Source organism: Amblyomma maculatum, chromosome 3 (assembly GCF_055883805.1).
Source record: "Amblyomma maculatum isolate TAMU_Amacu chromosome 3, ASM5588380v1, whole genome shotgun sequence".
NCBI lineage: Eukaryota > Metazoa > Arthropoda > Arachnida > Ixodida > Ixodidae > Amblyomma > Amblyomma maculatum.
This window is the reverse complement of record NC_139346.1, coordinates 82,243,182-82,265,850: the sequence shown is the minus strand read 5'-3', so window position 1 is coordinate 82,265,850 and position 22,669 is coordinate 82,243,182. Positions and strand designations below refer to the sequence as shown.

General features: G+C 44.1%; 1 protein-coding gene across 1 annotated transcript in view; it reads right to left on the bottom strand.

Annotated features, from left to right (window-relative positions):
• LOC146195118 (uncharacterized) overlaps positions 1-22,669 on the bottom strand; it is a 53,424-nt gene that overhangs the window by 3,185 nt on the left and 27,570 nt on the right. The window contains exons 2-4 of the mRNA XM_084596726.1: positions 18,169-18,387; positions 7,758-7,951; positions 1,818-2,004 (exon numbers count right to left, since the gene is read on the bottom strand). Coding sequence (XP_084452852.1) covers positions 1,818-2,004; positions 7,758-7,951; positions 18,169-18,387 — 600 coding nt within the window. The remainder of the gene's footprint in view (positions 1-1,817; positions 2,005-7,757; positions 7,952-18,168; positions 18,388-22,669) is intronic.

Sequence of the window (22,669 nt, the reverse complement as noted above, 5' to 3'; positions counted from 1 at the left end):
GTGATTGTTGCGTTTATAGTGTACCAGTACTTATAATTAGACCTCTTATGCAGAGCAGTTGCTTTTCTAGAAAACCCACCTGCAGTAGCTTTGGTGTCACATTAACACCAAAGGCATTTATACCACTGAGCTCAAGACGCGAGCCCTGAAACTCCAATAGGTTCCTATAAAACACAGAACACGCGATCGAGCGCATGGTATGGCCCGCATAGCTGCCCCCTTTTTCATCCCCTGTCGCTACGTGACGCTCGACCAGACGTGCACATGGTACAGAAACTAAGTACCCGATTGCAACTGCAATTACTCCGTCTGGAAGTTAACTAGTTACAACACTGAACTGCAACCCAGAAAATAACTGGAAACTTCAAACCAGCAGTCAATTACAATTGCGTTAATTTCCACCGAACTTTATTTCCATAACAAACTCGCTCAAACAGCAAATAGTGCGGCTTTCTTGACCATCATTTACAAGGCAGTTAAATTTCAAAAATAGTTGTTTTTCAAAGTTGCGTACCTGATTTTGCAAAGTTTCATTATGAAGACATCATCGACTACATCGAACACTTCTTTACAAATAAGTCTTAAAAGGTAGGGCTGTGTAATAACGTACGTATATCTTGCACACTCACTCACAATTGCGCTGTGTTTCCGTGGCAGTTTCTGGATCCTCTATGACCCGCCGTAGCGGCTCAGTGGTTATGACACTCGACTACTAAGTCCAAGAATGCTAATCGAATTGCAGCCATGGCAGCCACTTTTTGATGACGCCGGAAAGCAAGGCGATCGTTAACTGGGTGATATCAAAGCACATTAAAAATTAAAAGCGGCCTATATTTCCGGAGCCATCCACTTTGGCCTCCCACGTGGCCTATCTTACTTTGGAGCTTTAAACCCTGCAAACCAAACCAAACATCGCCTTTGAAGAACCGCGCTTAAATGCTGGCGTGGTGAATGGACACTGCAGGTAAAGTCGCAAAAAGGCTGCACAATTGTGTAGGTATACTTTCTTTAACGTCCCAAGTTGCTTCTCGTGTGGAAACATGACAAGGCTGGTTTAATTCTTCAGCCAAACGACGTTTTAGCTCTTGATGTCGTCGTTCACTGTAGACACATATTTGGCCTTAAACCGCGGAGTTGAAACAGATTCCAGCACAATTTACACCAAAACGAAAGAGCACGGAGAGCGCAACATGCCAGGCAGCCATGCGCACCATCGTTCAGCCGAAAAATCTAAAGCAGCCATCGTCACAGACGCTTCAATGAATCCTGTAGTTATTTCTGCAGAGAAGAAATTAACTGGTAATCAATTACCATCAAAAATATTTTAATTACCCAAAAAGTTACTGCTTCGAAATATTAATAATATAACAAAATTACTCAAAAATCAAATTAATTATATATAATCAATTACGTGTAACTTGCACTACGTGCGGATGCGCGCGCGTTCACCTCGTAATAAGCTGCTCTCGCGGCAAGTGATAGGCGGCCAGCATACCAGGGCGACGCGTATCGCCGTAGGAAGCGCTTCTAGAGTGGGAGCACGATGTGCCCTCTTGTGGATTGCAGAGAAGCTGATCTGTCGTGCTATATCGAATTATCGAATCTCGAAATATTTCTCAATCCCGTCCGAGTTCAATTTATCCGGGATCGACTGGACATGTAACATACATTCGTTACGATAAAATAGATTATTACAACTTTAACACGATGATGAGGCCGGATACTTTGTAACGACACCTATATGAGTTCGCGAAACCAAAGATCGCATTGGTTGGTTGACATTATTATAAAAGATTAGCGCGCCCCCTTCGGCCCACCGAGATTCCAGTTGATGTCGAGTTCCAGGAGCACGTCCAATGGGTGCGCTGAGGCCGTGGTCTTTTCGGGCCACGACAGCGACCGGTTGGCGAGGAACTGGTGCAGCAGCGACACGTCGCTCACCTGGCTGTAGAGGCACACACGGTACGCACGCTCGGCGCGGTTCCTTTGCAAAGGCGCCGGGCCCTGCACAGGTGTCACACTTCACCTTGAAGGTTTGGAATCGCTTCCTAGCTGGCTCAGAAAGCTGGCCTCGCATCGGCTTGAGTTGTTATTAGATTCCTTTAGCGGACCGTGCTCCATGTTGCCGTCTGCGTTATTGGAGTTGCGGGATCAGTCAGTGCGAACGCGTTTCTTTGGTCCCGATGTTTAGAAGTTTGCCTTGAGGCCGCCAGATTGCGTTAGCTGCGCATCAGCTTAGCGCATGCCCACAATGTTGGCACCAATCAGTGCGGAAGCACTGCCGGTGGGAGATATTCCGGAACTTCCATAACTCAGAAAGCAACAGGCAACACGAGCTGCTCAAGACGTATATTAAGCGCAGTTGTTATGGTACGGTATACGGTGAAATTGCAGTTTAAAAGCAATATGAGCTCTGTTAAGTCAAAAATAAATATTCCCAGAAGCACTAAATGCATGAATACATGCTGAAAGTGACAAGGTAGCCCGTATGAGGTTTTCCTAGAAGAACTTGCAGCTATTCCCGAAATAAAGCCTGGGTTTCAAAGGTATTTTGAAGTAAGTGTGCTATCTCATTAATATTGTCTTAAGCTAAAAACATTACTCTGCCGACAGTAATCACAGCATGGGGATAGTATGTATAAGGCCAGGTAGTAGTGGGTCGGAGGCTGTAGCTTAGCACATTTCATACGAAAGGCTGCAGTGTTTAGTGCACACCAAGAGCGACATTACAGTTTAATGCAATATAAAAAGAACCCTAAAATACTGCACTTGGTAGTTTATAGACTATCATTTTGATATCCCTTCATTTGCTCGTACTGCTGTGGACAACTCCTTAAAGGGACACTGCAGCACTTTTTGTAAAAATTCGGCTTTCATCATAAACCCACAGTGTTTCATGCTGCGAAGTCGAATATCAGTTTTAAATCAGGCTGAAAAAAAGCACAAATAGCCTTCTTCCAGCAGAAATACGCAGCCCGCGCGAAAGGTTTCGCCACGGGTAGCGCCGCCGCCTGTGATTGGCCAAGAGGTCGCCTGACGACATTTTGAGGCCCGGGGAAGCTGCCGATGCCGCTGCGTCGTTGCTCTGCATGCTTTCTGCGGCTATCTGCGGTTTTGTGAAAGTCATTGTGGAACGCGATTCCCACTCTAATGTCCATTGGGTTTTCCACCGCATGTATCCGTACTAGATGCGCCCACAAGCGATGTAGCACTTCCGTTGTGGGGAGCGCAGTCTTGCCATGAAATCTTGCTTTAGTACACAGTAAGGCATTTTTAAAAGTAGTGTGTGTCATTATAAGCAGAATAAACATGGCCCTCAGCGAACCCTCGGCGCGCATATTTCTGAGGAGGAAGGGCAGCGAGCAACTCACTAGCCGATTACTTCCGTCTCAGGCCTCCCGCCTTGAAAGAAAAGCCATTGTGGGAAAAAAGGGTCCAAGGCGTAGTATACCAAACCCTGCTTTGAGTGCCATGCTTCGTAGCTTGGTGAAACGAAGAATTTTATGGAAAGCGTGAAGCAGTACATTAGTGCCACCAGACAAATCAACTGTAAGCGAAGCGCCGTTGCCGACCTCTGCGATGCACGCGAGGCATTGACGGAGCTATTGTACTGGAGACAACGTTCTGAAATGTTTTCTTACAAGAGCCTCGTCGGTTTCATTTCAAATTTCATTTGCATCTCCAAACAAGACAGAATTATGTAAAATGACGAGGCAGCTACGAGTGCAAAATCACGGGGTCATATATGAACTTCCATTATTTCGTGCTTGGACGCATCGAAGGAAACCTCGCCCAGTGCGCTCCATACTTGAATGCGCCCATACTCAGCTGAGTGGTACGCATCTTATCTTGCAATAATGCTCTCGTAGGTATCCCACGAACATATCAACTACGTGTTGTACTGGAAAGGATCTCGCAAAGCCGTCACAACCTAGCTGCGACACAACAGTGGGCTCTCTTTAATCATCTGCTCGTTAGCAAAGGATCATCATCGCGTGCGGCTGAGGAGTTGTCCGATGTTTAGAAAAGAAGCCGCTGCTTATACCTTTGCGGAAAAAAAAAATGAGACACGCACTTACAACCACGTGCTGATGCTGTATGCCCATCTCACCGCGAGATTGCATTCCGTGAACAGATCGCAATCAACACTAAACCCGACAGTTCAAACACAAATGGACCTGAACATTCAGAAATTATTGCAACTACGGTCAGTAGTACAAGCATTACAACCACGTGCTGAGGTTGTATGCTCGTCTCACCGCGAGATTGCACTCCATGAATAGTTCGCAATCAACACAAAACGCGACAGTTTAAACACGAAGGAGACCGGAACATTCAGAAAGTAATGGAACTACTGTCAGAAGTACAAGCATTACCTTCCTTTTCGTCCTTCAAGAAACGCGGTTCTGGGGAATGATGACTGGCACGACTCTAATATACGAGGAAATGGAAGGAGCCATGTCATGGTTCAGCCATGCCTTTTTCACAGAGCCCTATAGAAGTCGCATTAAGAAAAACCTGCACGTTGCCACAGTCGCGAAAATGCTTCAAGTAGAATGTTTTCTTTAATCGGTTCGAATTTATCTCTCTTCTCGGCAGTGTTCCATTGCGCCTCGAGCGTTTGACAGTGCAAGAAACGATGGAAGACACCTACTCGCGGCCACAGCTGCTCGTGCATCCGATCACATGCAGAGCAGTGTTGTATCGGGCACATAACAGTAAATTGACATGTTTTGTACCTCCACAACGCAAGCAAAATGAGGAACAGCACACGTCGAAAGCTCCCTCGGGTGGCTCTGAATGCCTCCGGATCCTCAAAGGGATGTCACAACAGACGGAGGAGCGCGATTTCTCTCTGCCCTCCTCCTCTGTAGCAGTCGCGAGAGGCGTGGGAGATTTGAATCGCGCGTTTTTAGTCGGCGATTGCGAAGGTGGTTTATTTATAATCGAAAAAATAATCTCATAGACGTGATCAACAAACAACCTGCTAAAAAAAATAGGGCATTACCACATTTGAAAGCCGCCACAGTGTCCCTTTACATATAACATATATTTGAGGTGAACACGAGTGTCTGTGAGAATAGTGTGCTTCGTACGGCATGAACACGCAAAGAGCACTACCAAAAAAAATTGTGCTTTAAACCATCATGTACATTGCAGAAAACATGTAAAGGCTAAGGCGTCTGCTTTTCAATAAATGCCACATCTAAGATTTTTGAAAGCAAAGATTGAGGAACACGAACAGAGTGATCAGCCTTTGGGGCCGCATGCGCCGTTTATATATCTCCCTTTCTACAGGCGATCTGTGGGGTACTGTAGTGTAGGTAGCCGATAGCTGCCCAGTTTCGTTTTCGTGTGTCCCGGCCTCAACTGTGAAAACAAGGGCAGACATGGTCCATGAAAACACGTAGAAACAATGTTCTAATATGTCACACTATGTGCTACACTATATGTAACTCTAATGATCATAGCAAGCCGCAAATATCACTGACTGCGGTGCACAGAGTCCTTGAATGGCTTTTTATCGTAAATCAAAGCTAAAATCTCTGAACTGCTATCACAATGTTTTGCTACTCGGTTCCTAATCATCTAATGTACGCCGTGCGTGTACTGATGTGGTAAATGATCTACATAATAATGGTTCCTAGAATATTTATCCTTCTGACCCCAGTCCCTCACTTCAAATATGGACCTTCATGAAAAAGATCGGCTGTGTTAACACCTGAGCCGCTTTATAATTTCAAAACCTAATTGGTTTTATTTTCCAGTACAATCCAGTACAAAAAATTGGTCTTCGATATATTTTGAGTCATAGGGGTAGGAAAACTAAGATAGAGGAAGTCTTGAAAGGCAGCGAGCGAAATAAAACTGTGGGAAAGGAATGACACCATACGTTGGGTGACATGGTCTTAGTAATCATGCGATTAGCTGCAGCGCGCTCTTAATTCTCGGCCATTGTTCTTTTGTGATTCCCTTAAAATTCTTTAATTTTATTACCCACTGATTTATGCAGATATTCGTGCTTATGTCTACGATACTCTTGGAATACGCCTATTGGAATACGCCTTGGAATACGTGGACAGCTGCACGGTGATATATATTCTTAGATTCTACTTGTCCTCGTCCAAACCTTTTTAAACAATATGACTTTACTTTGTAGCATACAGTTCAGTTGTTAATAAAGGCAAATAAGAGAGGAGTTACCGTAGAAAACTCGGATGCTGGTGAAGATTCAGGGACACAGGAGAAGGGTAGCCAGTAAACGCGTTGATTCGATAGCTTTCTCGAAGCATTACAGCTTCTGAATCTGTTATTTTCGAAAAACAGTGGGCAACCAACCCGACAGATTGTCGTTACGTGGTTTATAGGGTAACTAAGAGTAGGGCAGGACTGAATTAATATTTATTATTAGGACATGAAGTTTGTGTAGTGAAATCATGCTCATTTAATTACTTCATCCTGTGCAATAAAGCTAGTCTTATCCCCAGTTACCATATTAGAAGTATTTATTTAGGCCCTGCGATCAGTCCAGCGAGTTATATTCTACATAAGCTATCCAACTATGCACGACAATAAAAGTGCGATTTTTGTTCAAGGTGTCCTAACTTTAATTACAACGCTCACAACTAAAGCGGTCAGTTATGTGGTCACGCGTCAGCTCACAATAAGACCCTATAATTACCGAGACTCGCGGTTAGGCATGCGACCTTAACTTCAACGTTATTCTGAGATACCACAACAGTATCTGGATTTTGTATCTGGAGTGTTAGAGCTACCACTCTAAAACGATAGTCATTATACCAGTACTTACGTTTCTCCTGTAGCCTTTTGTCTATTGGTCGGTTCCTTTCTTTTTCCTTTACTTTTTTTTGCCCAAACGAATTTATGTGCGCAACTGAAAACTGTAGGCGAAATAAATTTTATGGCTAGGAAACCAAATTGGGTTTGCCCTTTGGCTTCATTCAATATAGAGCCGCTGATGGCCAAACCAGGCCTGTGTCTTCAGTAGCGTAGTATAAAGAACTTAATTTGCACTAAACAAACAATTCGCGAACAGTGCTGAGTGGCGTGACTGACGATGTAAGGACTATCCTAGGAGCTAATGTTCAGGACTGGCGTGAGAGTAAATCGGTAACTTGCATTAGCTGGGAAAAGCTAATCTGACGGGTCATATGTTCTCCAACATGTTGAAGGAGACCGTAGAGCACTCTTTGTAGTAGTGCTCCCAAAGTAAAACGGCGCTCAGCGTCCACCAAAATTTTGTTTAGTGGCGCGCCCTGCAAGCGCATGAACAGGTCTATAGCTTGGGATCTTCAGCTTGGCAATTTTAGTGTTTACCTCATTAGCAGCCCGGACTAAGGATAGCGCGTTTTGCACAGTTCTATGCTTTAATTTATTTTTGAGGCACTGGGGGGTGCATTTTTAATGGTTTTTTTCTTAGTACAGAACAACCATCAGGGCTAATCGCATCTGTCTGCGCTTACTGCGTCAAAACAAGCGCAGGGTGCCAGGTTTGATCCTTTATAGGCGTAACTTTCAAACATTCAGATACAAGGCTTATTGTAAGCAGTGCGAAGTTAGTTTCGGCTTTCTAGAACTCCCAGCAGTGTTGAAATAAGCTTGTATGTTACCGAATGCTTAAAAGCTGCCTTTTGCAGGTTTTACACAAAAAGGTGAATCCCACTTTTCGCTAGAGCAACCTCGAACCCTTACCAAATCGCCGAAAATGTCGCAGAAAGCGAAGGACGCGCACAAACCTTAGCCAAGATTCCGCCCCTAGGCAGTGTCATGTTCACGTTGTGTGCGGCGCCCAGGTAGCGGATGGCGTCCATCTGTGCCACGGCAAGGAGGTCCCTGAACGAAGTTTGTGCCCCCGCCACTCGAGGCTGCCAAGAGCCACACGCGAACCGGTAGAAGTCCTCGCAAGGAGCGCTGCTCCTGTTCAGAGAGTCTGGCCACCGACGGCAGCACTGTGATCATTTTTTTGTTTCTTGAAACTGACCACTTACTGTCGCCAGTAACCCATTTTAGGAGCAAGTAGTCCATCTTCAGACAATATGCAAACAATATTTGATTAACGGAATGCGTCTTGAGCTTGCAAAGGCCTTTTATTATTATTTTACAAAGGAAAAACATGTTTTTTATGCGCCCTTATGGCAACCAAAGCACAAAAAAGAAAATAAGTGGTAGTACACGTGAAAAAAAAAATAGTTATGGTTTAAGTAAGGTTAACCCTAGTTGAATTGTGAAAGCAACGACAGAAGCTTCTTTTGCCTGCTACATTATTCCCCTATCACGCCCTATCAGAGTAAGGTGGTAAATTATTGGGGTCACTTAAGCTCATCCTTCAAGGGTATGTATGACACGAGAGCGTATACGCTACCGGCAAATATATAAAGTCACGCTTCAACCAGGCCGTATGAACGTGCCAAGGGTAACGAGAATACAAAAGGTTCTGGCAGGTTGATTCTGGTATCACCCTCCCATACGAAAGGAGCGACCGAGTTGTCTACTCCTGTCCATAGCATAGGGGTAACGTGAATTCAAATGTGATGGCAGGCTGATTTTTTTTAGGGGAACGTAGCTACGTCTCTTGACGGCGTAGCTGCCTCTTCACGACATAGCTGCGGCCACCCGAGGTCTCGCTTTGACTGTCGTAGTATTGCTTTAACAATAAATGGAAGCTAGAGTAGCAGACAAAAATGGACCGTGTAAATACTGGTCAATGTACAACGGCCAGGCGTTTGTCCTTTGCCCCGAGGAGGGCTCAGTCCGCCTAAGGCAAAACGTTCACGCGTGAAAACGCAAGTCGAAGCACATATTTTATTCCAAAAGCAAAGCATCGGATGGCCGCAGCTACGCCGTGAAGAGGCGTAGCTACGGTCTCCTCATAGGGAACCCAAGCTCAAGTTTCGCCGCACGACTATAGCGCCGAGAGGGCGAAGCGGCGTTAGCTCTCCTTCACACTTGAGACGGCTCGTGTGCACACGCACTGTTCTGTCCAGCTGGGACGCAGCGGAGTCTCCGCACGGGTGCTGCTTCGACAGCAGTGTAGAAGTAGAGTTTTCGCGATGGCAGGAACGGGCCAAAGAAAACAGACAAGTGAACCCAAGCTCAAGTTTGGCAGCGCCACGCGGAACTGCCTGCCAGATGCCGGCGGTAGCATCAGTAGCTCGCGCGCGCACGCGCCCTTCAGTCCAAGCGGGGAATAGGAGAGAAGTGGCGCCTGGCACGCGCGCTCTTTCAGTGGATGCCTTTGTACAAAAAGATAAAAAGATTTGATTCAGTAGGTATTCGTTCAAGAATGGTGGTCTCCTTGCCAGCTATGAAAGGGAGATCAGAGGTGAACAGGCTAACGGTTCGTTCAGACAGGGGAAGCTGCCCATTAAATTAAATGTGAACTGTTGCTCGCCTGAAAGCATCACTGAATTTATAGCATTAATGTTTTTCCAACTCGTGGACGAAGAGGTTCAAACCATGGCTATTGCCACACATGGTGGATATGAGTGTAATTCACAATAATTTAAATGAAGACCACTGCAGCTTCGTTTTGAAATGAGGGTAAGTTGCACCTTTTTCCTTTCTTTATTTAGAGATTACCACGCAGCGCCCAAGGCGTTACATTTACAGCAGGGGGGTTACAGCATAGAAAGATGCAAGGGCATCTTCCGCCTAGCAAAAAAAAAAAAATCTCACTTTTCATGGGATGACCATGCCTAGGTGCTATGAATAAGCAAATGTGAGCTAGCATTGACTTTTATCGCTCTCTTAAATGTGCTATTAGCTTTCCAAACTTTCCTCTGAAAATGCTAACCTTATTAGCATCCATGTCATATTTCAGGGAGCAGATATAAGTAAACATAAAGTGCTAGAACCTGTTACACAATTTCTTAACATCGTTGCGCATGTGTTTGCGCTCTAGCTGTCTACGCGTGTGCATCGCGTGCACTGGTGTGGCCTCATCGGCACCGAACACTGTGTTTTCAAAATCAGTTTCGCGCCAATATAGCCCATATTCTCAAAAAATTCAAGTTCAACATGGCGTGAGAACCGAAATAGATTACACAAGCTTCTTCAAGCTAGCTTCCCAGCCTAAGCGTTCCGATGCCGCGTGAACAATTAATTCCGTGGGGAATATTTCAATGAAAGAAAAACGCGTGTCTATTACCTACCAGGTCTTTTCAGTTGGTAGATACGACTCCAGCAAAAAAATGTCTACAGTACGAAGTTACTTTTCATTCCAAAGAGACAACGTTTACTTATTCAAGTATGTGGTACGAAAACAAATAAAGCGTATCTTCCTATTCGACAGCGCAGAACATAGATCGAGTGTGCGATTGAGTGCTTCGATTCGTAGTGCTCATAGAGCGTCGAGTATTTCGAGCATATACTGAAAATTAGATTTTCGATGCACGAGGAAGGAAAAGCAAGGTGCCTGTGTGCTGTGCGATGTCAATGCGCGTTAAAATACCACAGGTGCTGGAAATTCCTGGAGCCCTTTATAACGCCGTTTTCATAGCCTGAGTCGCTTTGGCACATTAAAGCCCATAAACCAAACCAATCAACCGAATATTAGGGGAAATTAAGCTCCGGCATTAAAGGTATGACTTGATAGCGTTTCGCGCACACAAAGAGGGTGTTTTTACTCTTTTTATTTATATTGTTATTTTTTTGTTTATTTGATATCTGCCATTCAAGAAACACTGGCTTTCCATTTTGAGCAGCTTGACACCTTTGAATGCTTTTTTTAACTTTTTCCATTACTTGAAACAAATAATTATCCGTCACACATTTTCACATTTGCACTACATTGTTTAATTAGCATCACGAAGCATTGGCGTTTCATTCTGAGAATTTTGACACATTTGAAAACCTTTTTCATTCCTTTTATCTCTTTCCTCTCATTCATCAATTTATTACATTGAATTCATAAACTCTTCATCGCCTTCCACTCAATCATCAGTCAGCAGAACCATAAATTATTTTTGTGTCATTTTATACAATGATAATTTTTTTTTTTTTTTTTTTACGGAGCCTTCGATTAAATAATTCCGACACGTGTTGCGGCTACTACTACTATTACGTCAACGGCTTTTCGAGTGAACGAGCTGTATCAGCTATCGTTTAAAATCACGAAAGCTGGAACCGCATGGCGTGATTTAGGGCGCGATTGCCGCGCGGATGGTGGGACCCGCAGCAGCACGAAATCGCGCGTTGCATGGTTCTACACGAAGCAGAAAAAAACGCCTTGCGCGGCGCGCCCACAGACGTCACTGCCGGCGTCCACAAATCAGCGTGGACGCCGGCAGTTTGGTTTTGTGGTTTTGGTTTTGTTTTGGTTTTGTGGTTTGCCAAATGATGGCTCTGCTCTCCGCGCATTTCGGCGGAACCTTTTTGGCAGAACTTTGTTGTTTCCTCGTCAAAGCTGGTGCGCACGTCCAAGAAGGCACGTACAGTCGTGAGCAAAAGTGGAATACAACACTAAGCCGGTGACGGATCTCCAGAAAACTGCATTCCAACTTATTCTAGCAGCAGTTATCTGAGATTGAGGCAATAGTGGCGGTGTCGTATTTTATCCACATGCATGTGTCGCTATCACTATTCCTGACGCTGTCGCTAGATTGCATTATAATGCAATTTTCCCGAGCATAATCACCGGCTGAGTGTAGTATACCACTTTCGCTCACGACTGTACATTCACGAATCTGTTCGTTCGCGCGTAGTGTTAGGCCAGAATGAACAACAGAACCTTTAATGAGGCCCTAATCACCGAAGTGGAAAAGCGTCGCGTCTTGTGCGACTTATGCGACCGAAACTATAAAAACGACATAACCCTGACAACCCGGCGTGACAGCACCCCTCCATTTTTCTCGTGCGGGTGCTCGCGCGTCGGCGGTAACGCGGCCGTTCGCCGCGCATTGCGTTTTTCGCTCGCGAAAAACGCTCCACGCGGTTCTGGCTTAACACAAAGAATTCGGCGTTTGCAATGTGATCGTTGACTTCCAAAGCGCACATTGCGCCCGGTATTTATCGTAGTTGTCTATGATAAATACACATTTTCAGAGAATACATATTGGCAACGAACTTTTCCACCTTATTCAATTTCGATTTACGAAAAATAAAAGTCAAGCAAGCAGATTTTTATAAGCCGCGCCGCTGACGGTATTCTGTGACGCGTTGCAGATGCAGCGCTAGAGCTACGTACGTGCTCGGAAGGGAGCGGAAGTGCGGCAGTGTAAGGAGGACGCGCGGCCGGTGCGGCCCCCGTATTTTCGATTTCTGTTTTTCTGAAATAGATGACGCTTCCCGTCAGGAGCAGCAGAGTGTGGAACTATACCGAAAGTAGAAAAGGCAGATCAGGAAGGAAGCTTTCTTTGATAACTGAAGAGGCATTGTCCTACTTTTTGAAGCTAGAGCGGGGTGCCTTAGAACACGCAGCTACAAAAAGAAACTTAACCATAAAGATGACACATGTGGATTTACTACATACTGTAGTAAATCCACAGAAACAATTGACCATCTTATACTCGAATGTGATGGTTCTATCCGGAAGTCGATGTAGGCGCAGTAACTCTTCCTGAGGCCCTGGGGTTCAGAGATACCAGTGGCCGGGTGAATGAACCTGCGGTGGAAGCTAGCAAAAACGATTGGAAGATTGGTGGCTTAAAAGCAGAAAGTAACATAATGTTAGTAATGTAGAAACAAAAAATTCGATAAATAGAATGAGGGTATAGTTGACTGATCTAAAACAATAATCAAGATATAGGGAAAAATGATCATGATAGCAACTGCTACTACCCCGTTTTAGGTATTTCATACATCCATATTCCATACATCGATCCAGCAGCGCCGCCGTGCGTTGCTTTGGAAGCCTATAAAATAAAATCAGCCTGCCATGACATTTAAATTCACCATATCCCTATGCCACGGGCAGGAGCTACCAACTCCGATCACTTCTTTTACACGGGAGGGTGATAGAATCAACCTGCCAGAACCGTTTGCATTCTCTGTACCCCTACTACACAGTGGCACGTCCATACGGCTTGGTTGAAGCGTGACTTTACATGTGGGCTGGTAGCTTACACTCTCGCGTCATACCATTAAAGGATGAGCTTAAGTACCCCCCATAATGTAGCACCTTACACTGATAGGGCGTGATAGGGGAATAATGTAGCACGCAAAAGAAGCTTCCACCGTTGCTTTCGCTATTTAATCAGTGTTAACCAGAGCTAAACCATAACAAATTTTCTTCACCAATTCATGAATAAACTAACAATAAATATCTTCAAACGTCAGTTGATCATCTTCTCTTGTTCTTATAATGTAATAAATAACCCAACTGCCTTGCGAACGAGCGCAAATGTCTTTGAAAGAGATCAACATGTATATGCTAGAGTAGCCCTGTGTTCGACTTTCAGTTTTAATCGTCACATTATTCGAGTATGTAGAAAATTAGGACAAGCTTGTTTTGCCTTTGTAAATGCTCGAACGTTTTTTCCCCTTCATAGACTAAAACTCTGTATTATCGGCTGTTCTACATCCACTTGATATACTGTATAGAGTCTTGGGAGCTCACCTATAATACCTGTCTGGATCAAGTATTTGAATTAGAAAAAAAAAAAATAGACGTTCGCATAATCACACACAGCAAACCAACAAATAAATCTGCTCCGCTATTTTTGACGTAAATATGACATTTTTTGTATGTGGCAATGCGCGTGTTAAATTATAACATCTGAATGCCTTCATCTGCCTTCATCTTCTAAACCGCAACGAATTGTTAAGGTGTTTAAAAGTGCACATGCAAAGCACATTATGCCGCCCCCAATACCCTCACTGCGGCCACATAGTCGGCACGCTTCGTAATATGTATCACTGAAGATTAGTGCACAATAAACTACTTTAAAGAAATGTATTGACGTAAAAGGTGCTGAAAGTTGGCGTTACATACGTAAAAAAAAAACTGCTCTATGCTCCTGTCATTGCGTTTTGCTTTGTTACAGCTTTGCTAGTTTTAGGTAGGTAATGCAGTGGCAGCTTCTTACATTTAGATAATTGAACATGAGGTTTATCACTATTCTGTGCATCCTTACGATAACGGAAGTGTCTTTAATAGGAGGCAACGTAGTAGGTTGGGGACGGTGGGTGCTGAGTATGGTAGAAGAATTACATTCAAATATTGCGGGCTGAAGTAGGGGCATATATCGGGTGTTCAAAAATAATTTCAGCCAAGGATTAAAAGATAGGTTTAAAAGACATTCGAGATAGGCCAGAGAAACCACCTGTATACAGCTTCCAGTAATCTGGCTAACCATGGACATTTTTTCATTCTTCAATTAACTGATAATTTTAGGATAATTTGTATAATTTCCTAATGATTGCCTCTAGACAATAAATGTTATTTGCAAAATTTGAGAGCACCTTCTCAAACCCACATTCCATTTATTAATGCGAAAGCATAACGTCGCTAGGTTCATAAATTTTTGTCCGCATACAGCGTTCACAATCCGTGTCAGCAAAATCTTGTCCGCAGAAGTTGTTAGTAATTGAGAAGAGGTAGAGGTTAATAAGAGGTGCCAATCGATAGAGGGTGAAGTAATGATGTGCCCAAAAAATTATTTAAGGCAACAATTTAATTAGGCAAATAATTACAGGCAGATCACGCAAAACCGTGTTCGCAGCAGTTCTGAGTAATTGAAACGTGGTAGAGGTTAATGAGAAGTGTCAATTGATAAAGCGTGACGTAATGTTGTATCCATAAAAATAATGAGTCCAATAAGTTAATTAGGTAGTTAATTAAAGGTAAAAAATGTAAAAGCAAAGACGAAAATAGTCTCATTAGCAAATGGCCTGGCGCCACATTTTTATGTATAAATTATTAAAATAGTTAATTAAAGCAGTCAACTAAGGTGACATCAAGGACGTGACGTCACGAAATCTGAAGTCGAACCAAAAAATGGCATAGGAAGGGATTGGCGCGCAATTTGAAAATACCAATGACTAAAGTAGTTAAGGCAGTCAATTAGGGTTACGTCAAGGATGTGACGTCACGCAACCGGAGGTAGAGCCGAAAAAGGGTATAGAAAGGAAATGGCGCGCAATTTGAAAGTACCGAAGAATAAAATGGTTGGTTGGTTTGTGGGGTTTAACGTCCCAAAGCAACTCAGGCTATGAGAGACGCCGTAGTGGAGGACTCCGGAAATTTCGACCACCTGGGGTTCTTTAACGTGCACTGACATCGCACAGCACACGGGCGCCTTGCTAGGCGCCTTGTGACGTGAAGGTTGCGACCTCACACAACCGGAAGTAGAGCCGAAAATGGGCATAGGAAGGGATTGGCGCGCACTTTGAAAGTACTAAGGACTAAAATGTGTAAACAAAAAGGGAATTAAGCAACTAGAAGCAACCAGAATCAACCAAAAGTAGCATCCGTGCTTTCGCATTACTCCAATGCAGATTCTGCAGTGATTTTGTAAGTTTTTTTTCGATTAAAAAAGCCTTGAATGTATCCTCTCTCCAAAATCTAAAGACAGTCGGCGAAATACAAAAAAAAATTATTGGGGCACTTTCGATCACTAAATTTTGATTAGGCTAAAGCCTGTGTCGCGTGGTGGCTCGAAGACCTCCACTACGGCACAACTTTCTGTGTGTTTTCATTCCAACCTTCGCAATGACGCAATAGCGTAAGCTATCAGCCAACATGTAAATCCCCGCTTTATCCGAGCCGTATGAACGTGCCTGCGTGCCCTAGGGATAACCTGAATTCAAGGCTCTTGGCAGGCTGATTTTGATATTACTCTCCCGTATGAAAGGACAGACGCGAGTTGGTATCTCCTGCAAACTGTAATGCCAGAAAGCCGTACGTCCAGTTAGTGCTCTGCTAAGTCAGTTGCCAACTGCGTCTTCCCACGTAACGAAAGCGTTACGGATGAACGGACGGATCGACATGATCCGCGAGCAGAGTCAATAAAGGCTATCACATTAAAATATCACGTGATTAGCGCATTCGAGCGCCAAAATTGTGGTATTCTCAATCGTGGTCTAAATGAAGGAAATTAGCTGCGACCGTTACTCGACAGCCCAGACCCAGTGGTAGGCTGATATATTTGCGATGGTTGCAGCCAGCACGGTGAACTCGCTGAGACTTGCATCGTCACGTGCGCCGACTGCCTGAAGTGAACCAAGAAACCACCGCAAACATATCGGCCTGCCACTGCAACGGGGTCGTGGAGCCACGGCAGCAGCTGATTTCGTTCACTGAAATCTAGGTTGAGAGCACCACGATTGTGGCACACAAATGCTGCAGTCACGTGATATTTTTTTTGGGGGTATTTCGCGGACTTTCATTAGCGCTTGCAGAAACCATACACGTGAGGCTTTCTTTATCGGAAGCGCCAGATGGTTGGTAGCTGTATAGAGCTTAATCACGTGACGTCATTGCTTTTTTACTGGCAACTATGGCATGCGCAATACAACATGAGAGAGGAGAAATAAAGAGAGAGAGAGAGAGAGAGAGAGAGAGAGAGAGAGAGAGAGAGAGAGAGAGAGAGAGAGAGAGAGAGAGAGAGAGAGAGAGAGAGAGAGAGAGAAGGCCTACGACGAATAAGGGTGCAGTGTTGGTCAAATGCGAGCTCTGGTTGGACGGTGTTCTAAACAGCGCCTCAATCCTGGGAGGACGCAGGGAAGGAGCAGGGAGGAAGAGGATGACTTTCGAACCGCCCAACGTTATGGCGTCTCCGCAATACAGGGTTGCCACAACGGTCGCCTGCTAAACCTGATAGTGAATAGGGTCTATACAAGTGGTTTCTGTGGCCTGCCTCAAAAGTTTCATTTTTTTAATCATTGGCTAAAGTTAACATCGACACCCTGTGTATACCTGCCTGTAAGCAGTGCATATCGGAGGACAATACCGTAGGCTGCTGCTCTGCAACTGAAATATTTGGGCTGATGATGATGGATATCATGATGATCATAATGCGTAGCAGCCTGGCGGAGAGTGCGACATGGATCTATTGCGGGAATTTTGAGTGGTTTGGCAGAGAACAGGGGCGCACAAGCAGTAAAACGAGTACCAGCAAGTACTGCGAACACTCCCCTTTCAGTCAATGTTAATAGCTTGTATTATACATTATACTTCTTCACTCTTCCCACATCATTAAAACAAATCTTTTCTTACGAAGCTAATTACACTGCAGTATGTATTATACACGCGTATACTTGAGCGCCAAGTGAAGGCAGCCTTACTGCACCCCATGATGCAATGCTCAATGAGGATTAGGGACCCAAATTATTCATTTAGTTCCTATTTATTATAATTGATACGGAGGCCATTACAAAAATAAGTTGAAGAAGGAACAATTTACCGCCCAATGACAGGTAGAAGTATCGTAATTAGCAACCACGTTGAGGATGCTTCCGGTCCGGCCAAACAACAACGACCTTGATCCGCCAATGTCTTAGCACAATCACATCAAAATTTCTTTGGTGAGATGGGCTCAAGGCGATGATCGTCATGCTTCGTCATTTGGTGGCGTTTGAGCTGTCCATCATTCTAGAACAAGCCTGGGCCCAAATATTCGCACTGCGGGCATTACAGCCGCATTTCTACCGCCAGCACCTTGACATGAACCCGAATGCAAGATGCTGGAAACAGCGATCAGTGGAATAGGAATGAAATAAATGTAAACAAAAATATAATTTGCATCATACAGCCGCCGGTTTTTTCATGTCTACTTTCACACCTTGGATTACGTCCAAGGACCCTCTTATAGAAAGCCTGCAACGGCGCTACAGGTGCCGCCAGTTTGTCGTCAATAAATAAAAGCAAAAAAAAAAGGCTTCAGGCCTAGTTGCCTGGCTTGTCGCCACCTGCTCCAAATTGCAGTGGTCCAGCTAAAAGGTGTACCCTATAATGGCACTCATAACATCACATGAACATATTCTGTACAAGCAGCAGATCTGAATAGAGACAAATGGCGACCTTCTCAAAAGTTGGATTAGAAGGTGTGTGCTTAAGTTCCAGAAATTAAATGCATGCTACTGCAGTTTCCCTAATGCTGTTGCGTTGACTCCGAGGAGCTATCGTGTTTTCATTGGATTTTAAATGTGGTACTGTCGACGCATAGAAGGGAAAAGCAGTAGAATGAGTAGAATGGAGGTGCCAGGTACCTTCGAACCTTCGAAAGTGCATGTGGCAGACCTTGGAGCGGCATTCATTCCAAGAGCTGCGTCCCATGCCGAAGAAGCTCCCGCCGTTGCGGTAGTTGAGCACTGCCAGACCGATGGTTATGGCGCTGAGGGTGACAGCTACTCCAAGGAACGAGGACGCCAAGGGCCCCAGACCTGATTCCTGTGACTGCTGCGTGAACGACACTGGTGTTGTTTCTTCTTAAGGACAAAATTACAGATTCACATCGTAGAAAGTGCAAAAGAAAAAGCACAGTTTGGTGGACTTGCAGCGTAGGGGAGTGTTCAGAGCTTCTAAGATTCCCACGAAGAAGGACTTGTTCAATCATTATCACTGCATTTAGGCGTTTCTTTTCACGTAATTTGCGAAGAGAGGCTTTGGATGGTAAACAGACTCATATGATCCAGTAATGAATACTCTTTACTGAGGTAATTGAATGCTAGGCTTGGTGGATGCCGACTATACGTTCATGCAACCGCCGAGCAATAAAAAACGCACACAATAACTAGCTGAAGTTTGATTCTAAGTTAGAAAAATATGTGTGACGCCGGGCTACAAATGTACCAAGTGCTATACCTGCTTGACAAACGGCTGAATACGCTTCAAGAAAGTGTAAAAGAGACACAAAAAGGAGCAAGCGCTTCATGGATATAGTCATTAAACAGCGCTATCGACGCCCATGCGCAAACTCATTTCATCATCACCAACAGCGACAGTATTTATATTTTTTTGCTCCTTTCTGCAATCCTTAAAGTATGTGCAGGCTATTTCCAGGGCAATTAGCGGTCAGCGCAGTTGGTCTGAAACTAACATTTTGACACTGACATTCTGACACTGCCGCTGATTTTCTGGCACTGAAATTTTGTGCAAGCACTGACGAAGTTCTGCTCAGGGCGTGTGCATATTTTGATGATGGAAATGTTTGAATTAAAAAGATCTGTTCAGAATTTTTTTCTTTAGTGCTGCAGATTTTCACCATACGAAACGGGCGATTGCATTCCCAATAGGATGCATTTATTTTACATGCCTGAAATTCACACCTTCTCAGGAACTTTTGTAGCAGTTAAGCTTGAAAGCTTTCGTTTGATAAGCAGACGTGAAGCTCTTTTAGCATAAATTCGAGCCGAAGATACCCATTCTTTGAAATGATCCATTTTGAGCTAAATGCAAATAACGAGACCCAAATAAAAGCGGTTCGACAGGTAAATAGTTACCTAATGTTGTCTGTCAGTAAACGTAATAGCATGATTATTATTGTCACAGGTGCACAAAAAGGCTTCGTCAGCATTCGATGCAAGCCTGTCAGCTCACTGGTCAATTTTACTCTTTTCAATACCAGCACACTATAGCCGTTTGCTGTGGGTGATATCAGTAGGCCCCTCTTATACGCTTGAAGACCATTTCTCTGGAGGGAAATCCGCAAAGGATAGAGTATCTACGGAACAGACTACTTGCAACATCTTGCACAAGAACCAGTTTGATTCAAACTGCAATGTTTCGCTTAGTCACGATTTGGTATACGTATCACTCGGACGTCTAGTGAATGTGCGCTAATTTAGACATGACAAAAGAGCGACTACGAAAATATCGGTTGTTTTACCTCGAAAAAAACTGCCAAATGGTTGTTCCATATCTATAAAAAGAATAAAAGGCACTTTGTAAGCCTTCTACAGGCTGTATTAAGGCACGAATTGTTCAGCTATTTATGCATATGACTTTTCCATATTCGAAACTGCATATCTCTGAAAAATATTTATAACGTTAATTTCACTGTCCCCTGTATTTCGTGTTAAACAGTAGCTAGTCAAAATTATGTACTGGATCTTATATTGGTATGTGTAAGCGTTAATTAGAATTGTTCTCTCCATAACTATACAGGCCTGGTTTTCGTCTGTACTGAAGTCGTTGCATGAAAAATGCTATACGACAATTCTATTACTGGGGCTGCACAACATTGATTTCATGCGCTGACCAATCAAGGAACCATCTGAGCCGCAAACTAGTTGTTTCCCAGGTAGCACAAAGTGGGCTATGAAGGTGGGGCCCCGGTGGGTCATATGTAGGCAATGCAGGACAGCCGCGGTGGGCTCAATGTGGGTGCTGCAAGAAGGGCCGACGTAGGCCGGAAGGGGGCTGTCGACAAAGCCAAGATGGGCCCCACTAGGCACCGATGCAGGCAGCCCTTGCGGAGCTGCCCACATTTTTCCCGCATTGCCAAAAGGGCACATCCCGCCAACTCCCCCCGATGGTCCTACTTTGGACAGATTCGGGCAGCTGCTCTGGATAAATATTTATTTTTTATTTCGGTTAGCCCCTCAGGTGACATAAGACTATGCGGGTTCTGTAACGCAAGCTGCCCTTGGGCTTGCTCACATTATTCTCATAGAGGTCCGACGCAGGTAATTGATGGGAAGCCCTAGTCCAAGTTCTCCCAATCAATGTATGCCCACGCATAATTAAGTAATAATTTTATGCATGTCTGCCCTTTTTAAACAACCACAATATTAAATTTTACAAAAATTCCTAACATTAATCTATCCTAAATGGCGTCATGTAAATGTTGTTGAGGCTATTGAGATGTGTGTTCTGAACAGCGATATTGTGCTGAGAGTTTCAGACTGTCCACAGCTACCGCATAAGCAGCAACAGTTGGTAATCAGCATGTTTTAGTATTTTACCGCAATTTGCATGAGCGCGAGAACTAAAGTCATGTAATATTTCTAGCGATTAAAAATGGCAACAACTGTTCTACAAAATATCTGTAATAGTAATTTAGGAACACATCTAATACAAATAAAGGTTGGAAAGAATGATTGCACAATTGCACGCACGCCTTCTAGCCCTATTACGGCCCATGTTGGATCTACAGCGGTTTTGTGTGGGCAGGCATAATTAGGATGGGTGTTTTTTTTTGAACCTCAAGCCCACTTGCTGTTGCATGTGCCTTCAAATTCCCCACAAGGGACCGATTTTGGCACCATGCGGGCACGCCCGCCTTCCATCCCCATTACAGCCGATGTGGGACCTAAAGTGGTTTATCTAAGGCTGCCTCATATGGGCTTCACGGGGGCTTGCCATAATTGAGCTCTTATTCATATTTCACCTGCCCTCAAGTAACTTACAAGGGGCCGATTCCGGTTTTTTTACCCCAGTACGCCGATGTAGGTCCCACAAAGATATAATGGGGCAGCCTCATTTTAGATCTATGAGGGCTTTCCCATGAAGAGCCCAAATTTAGGTTGGTTTGCCTTTAAATATTTGACAAGGGATCCTTGTGGTCTAGATGCAGGAATGTGCTCTGCATTAGTCCGAGCAGTGCCGCTATGGGACCCATGCAGCAGCAACAGTGGCAAGCCCAAATGGGGCTTGCCCACGTTTGCTCCGTCGAGGACCGATGCAGGTTTTATGGTAGTTGCCCAAGCCCCACTTGCCTATACAGGACCTACTAGGGCCCCACATTCTGTGCTACCTGGGGTGCTAGGATGCCTGATACGAGCTTCGAAACATCTTAACCAAGACGCATGGCAATTCAGGCATAACGATGTTCGAACTCACCCTTCTGTCCAGTTCAGTGATGCAAGATTCCGCTGAGCCGGAAGACATTCTCTGGAGCAGTCGGAGAAGTCAGGCGAGGAATATGACCGCAAAAAGTTCTTTGCTATTCGGTACTTATTTGATGTCGAGTCAAGCTACAGTGTGAAGCTCCACTTCCTCTTCTTCTTCTTCCACTTCGTTGCCTTTGTAATTGCATAATCGTCACAAATGTGGCTTAATATGCGCGATGGCGAAAAACTGAAACCATGTGATATGATTTTTTTTCTCGTGTTTCCAACTCGAGATTCAGAAACGCAACATTGCATGAATGAGGCTACGGTTCACAAGAATATTCTTCAAGATGATTTTTTTCTTTTCAGCATACTGTGCTGGCGTTTATGTCTGCGTACACACGGTTCCTGCATTGCGTTAAGAATCATGAGATAATTCTCTAGCAAATAAATGTGACTGTCGATGACTGCCTGAATTATGTTAAAAGTTGAACTTTATATCTTGTGATAAAAACTTGCTTAGAAAATAAATTTAACAGAGATAGAACTCCTGTGAATAGATTGAATTTCTATGTCATGTAGAAAATTAAGCATATGCGCTCACGATGCCCCAAATTTAATGTTTTAGATACAGTAACGCTATTCTTAACTGCGGATTATTCTTCTTCTGCCAAAACAGGCCTATTTGATCTATTTCTCAAGAAAACCACATACTCGCAAATAATCTAAATGACATTTCATTTAGTACGATACATTTTTCGATATATTGAGGAGCATATAAACGCTGTACCTTCGCCGCGAGTTAAAAGGACTCATAATATCTCGGTGATTTCGCAGAGTATGTTTATTCATTCGCTGCTGGAAAGCGTGTCCGCTATTGCTGTCGTAAAATTTGGTTGGCGCCCCAATTTATTTATTTGAATCCTCATCATCGTTT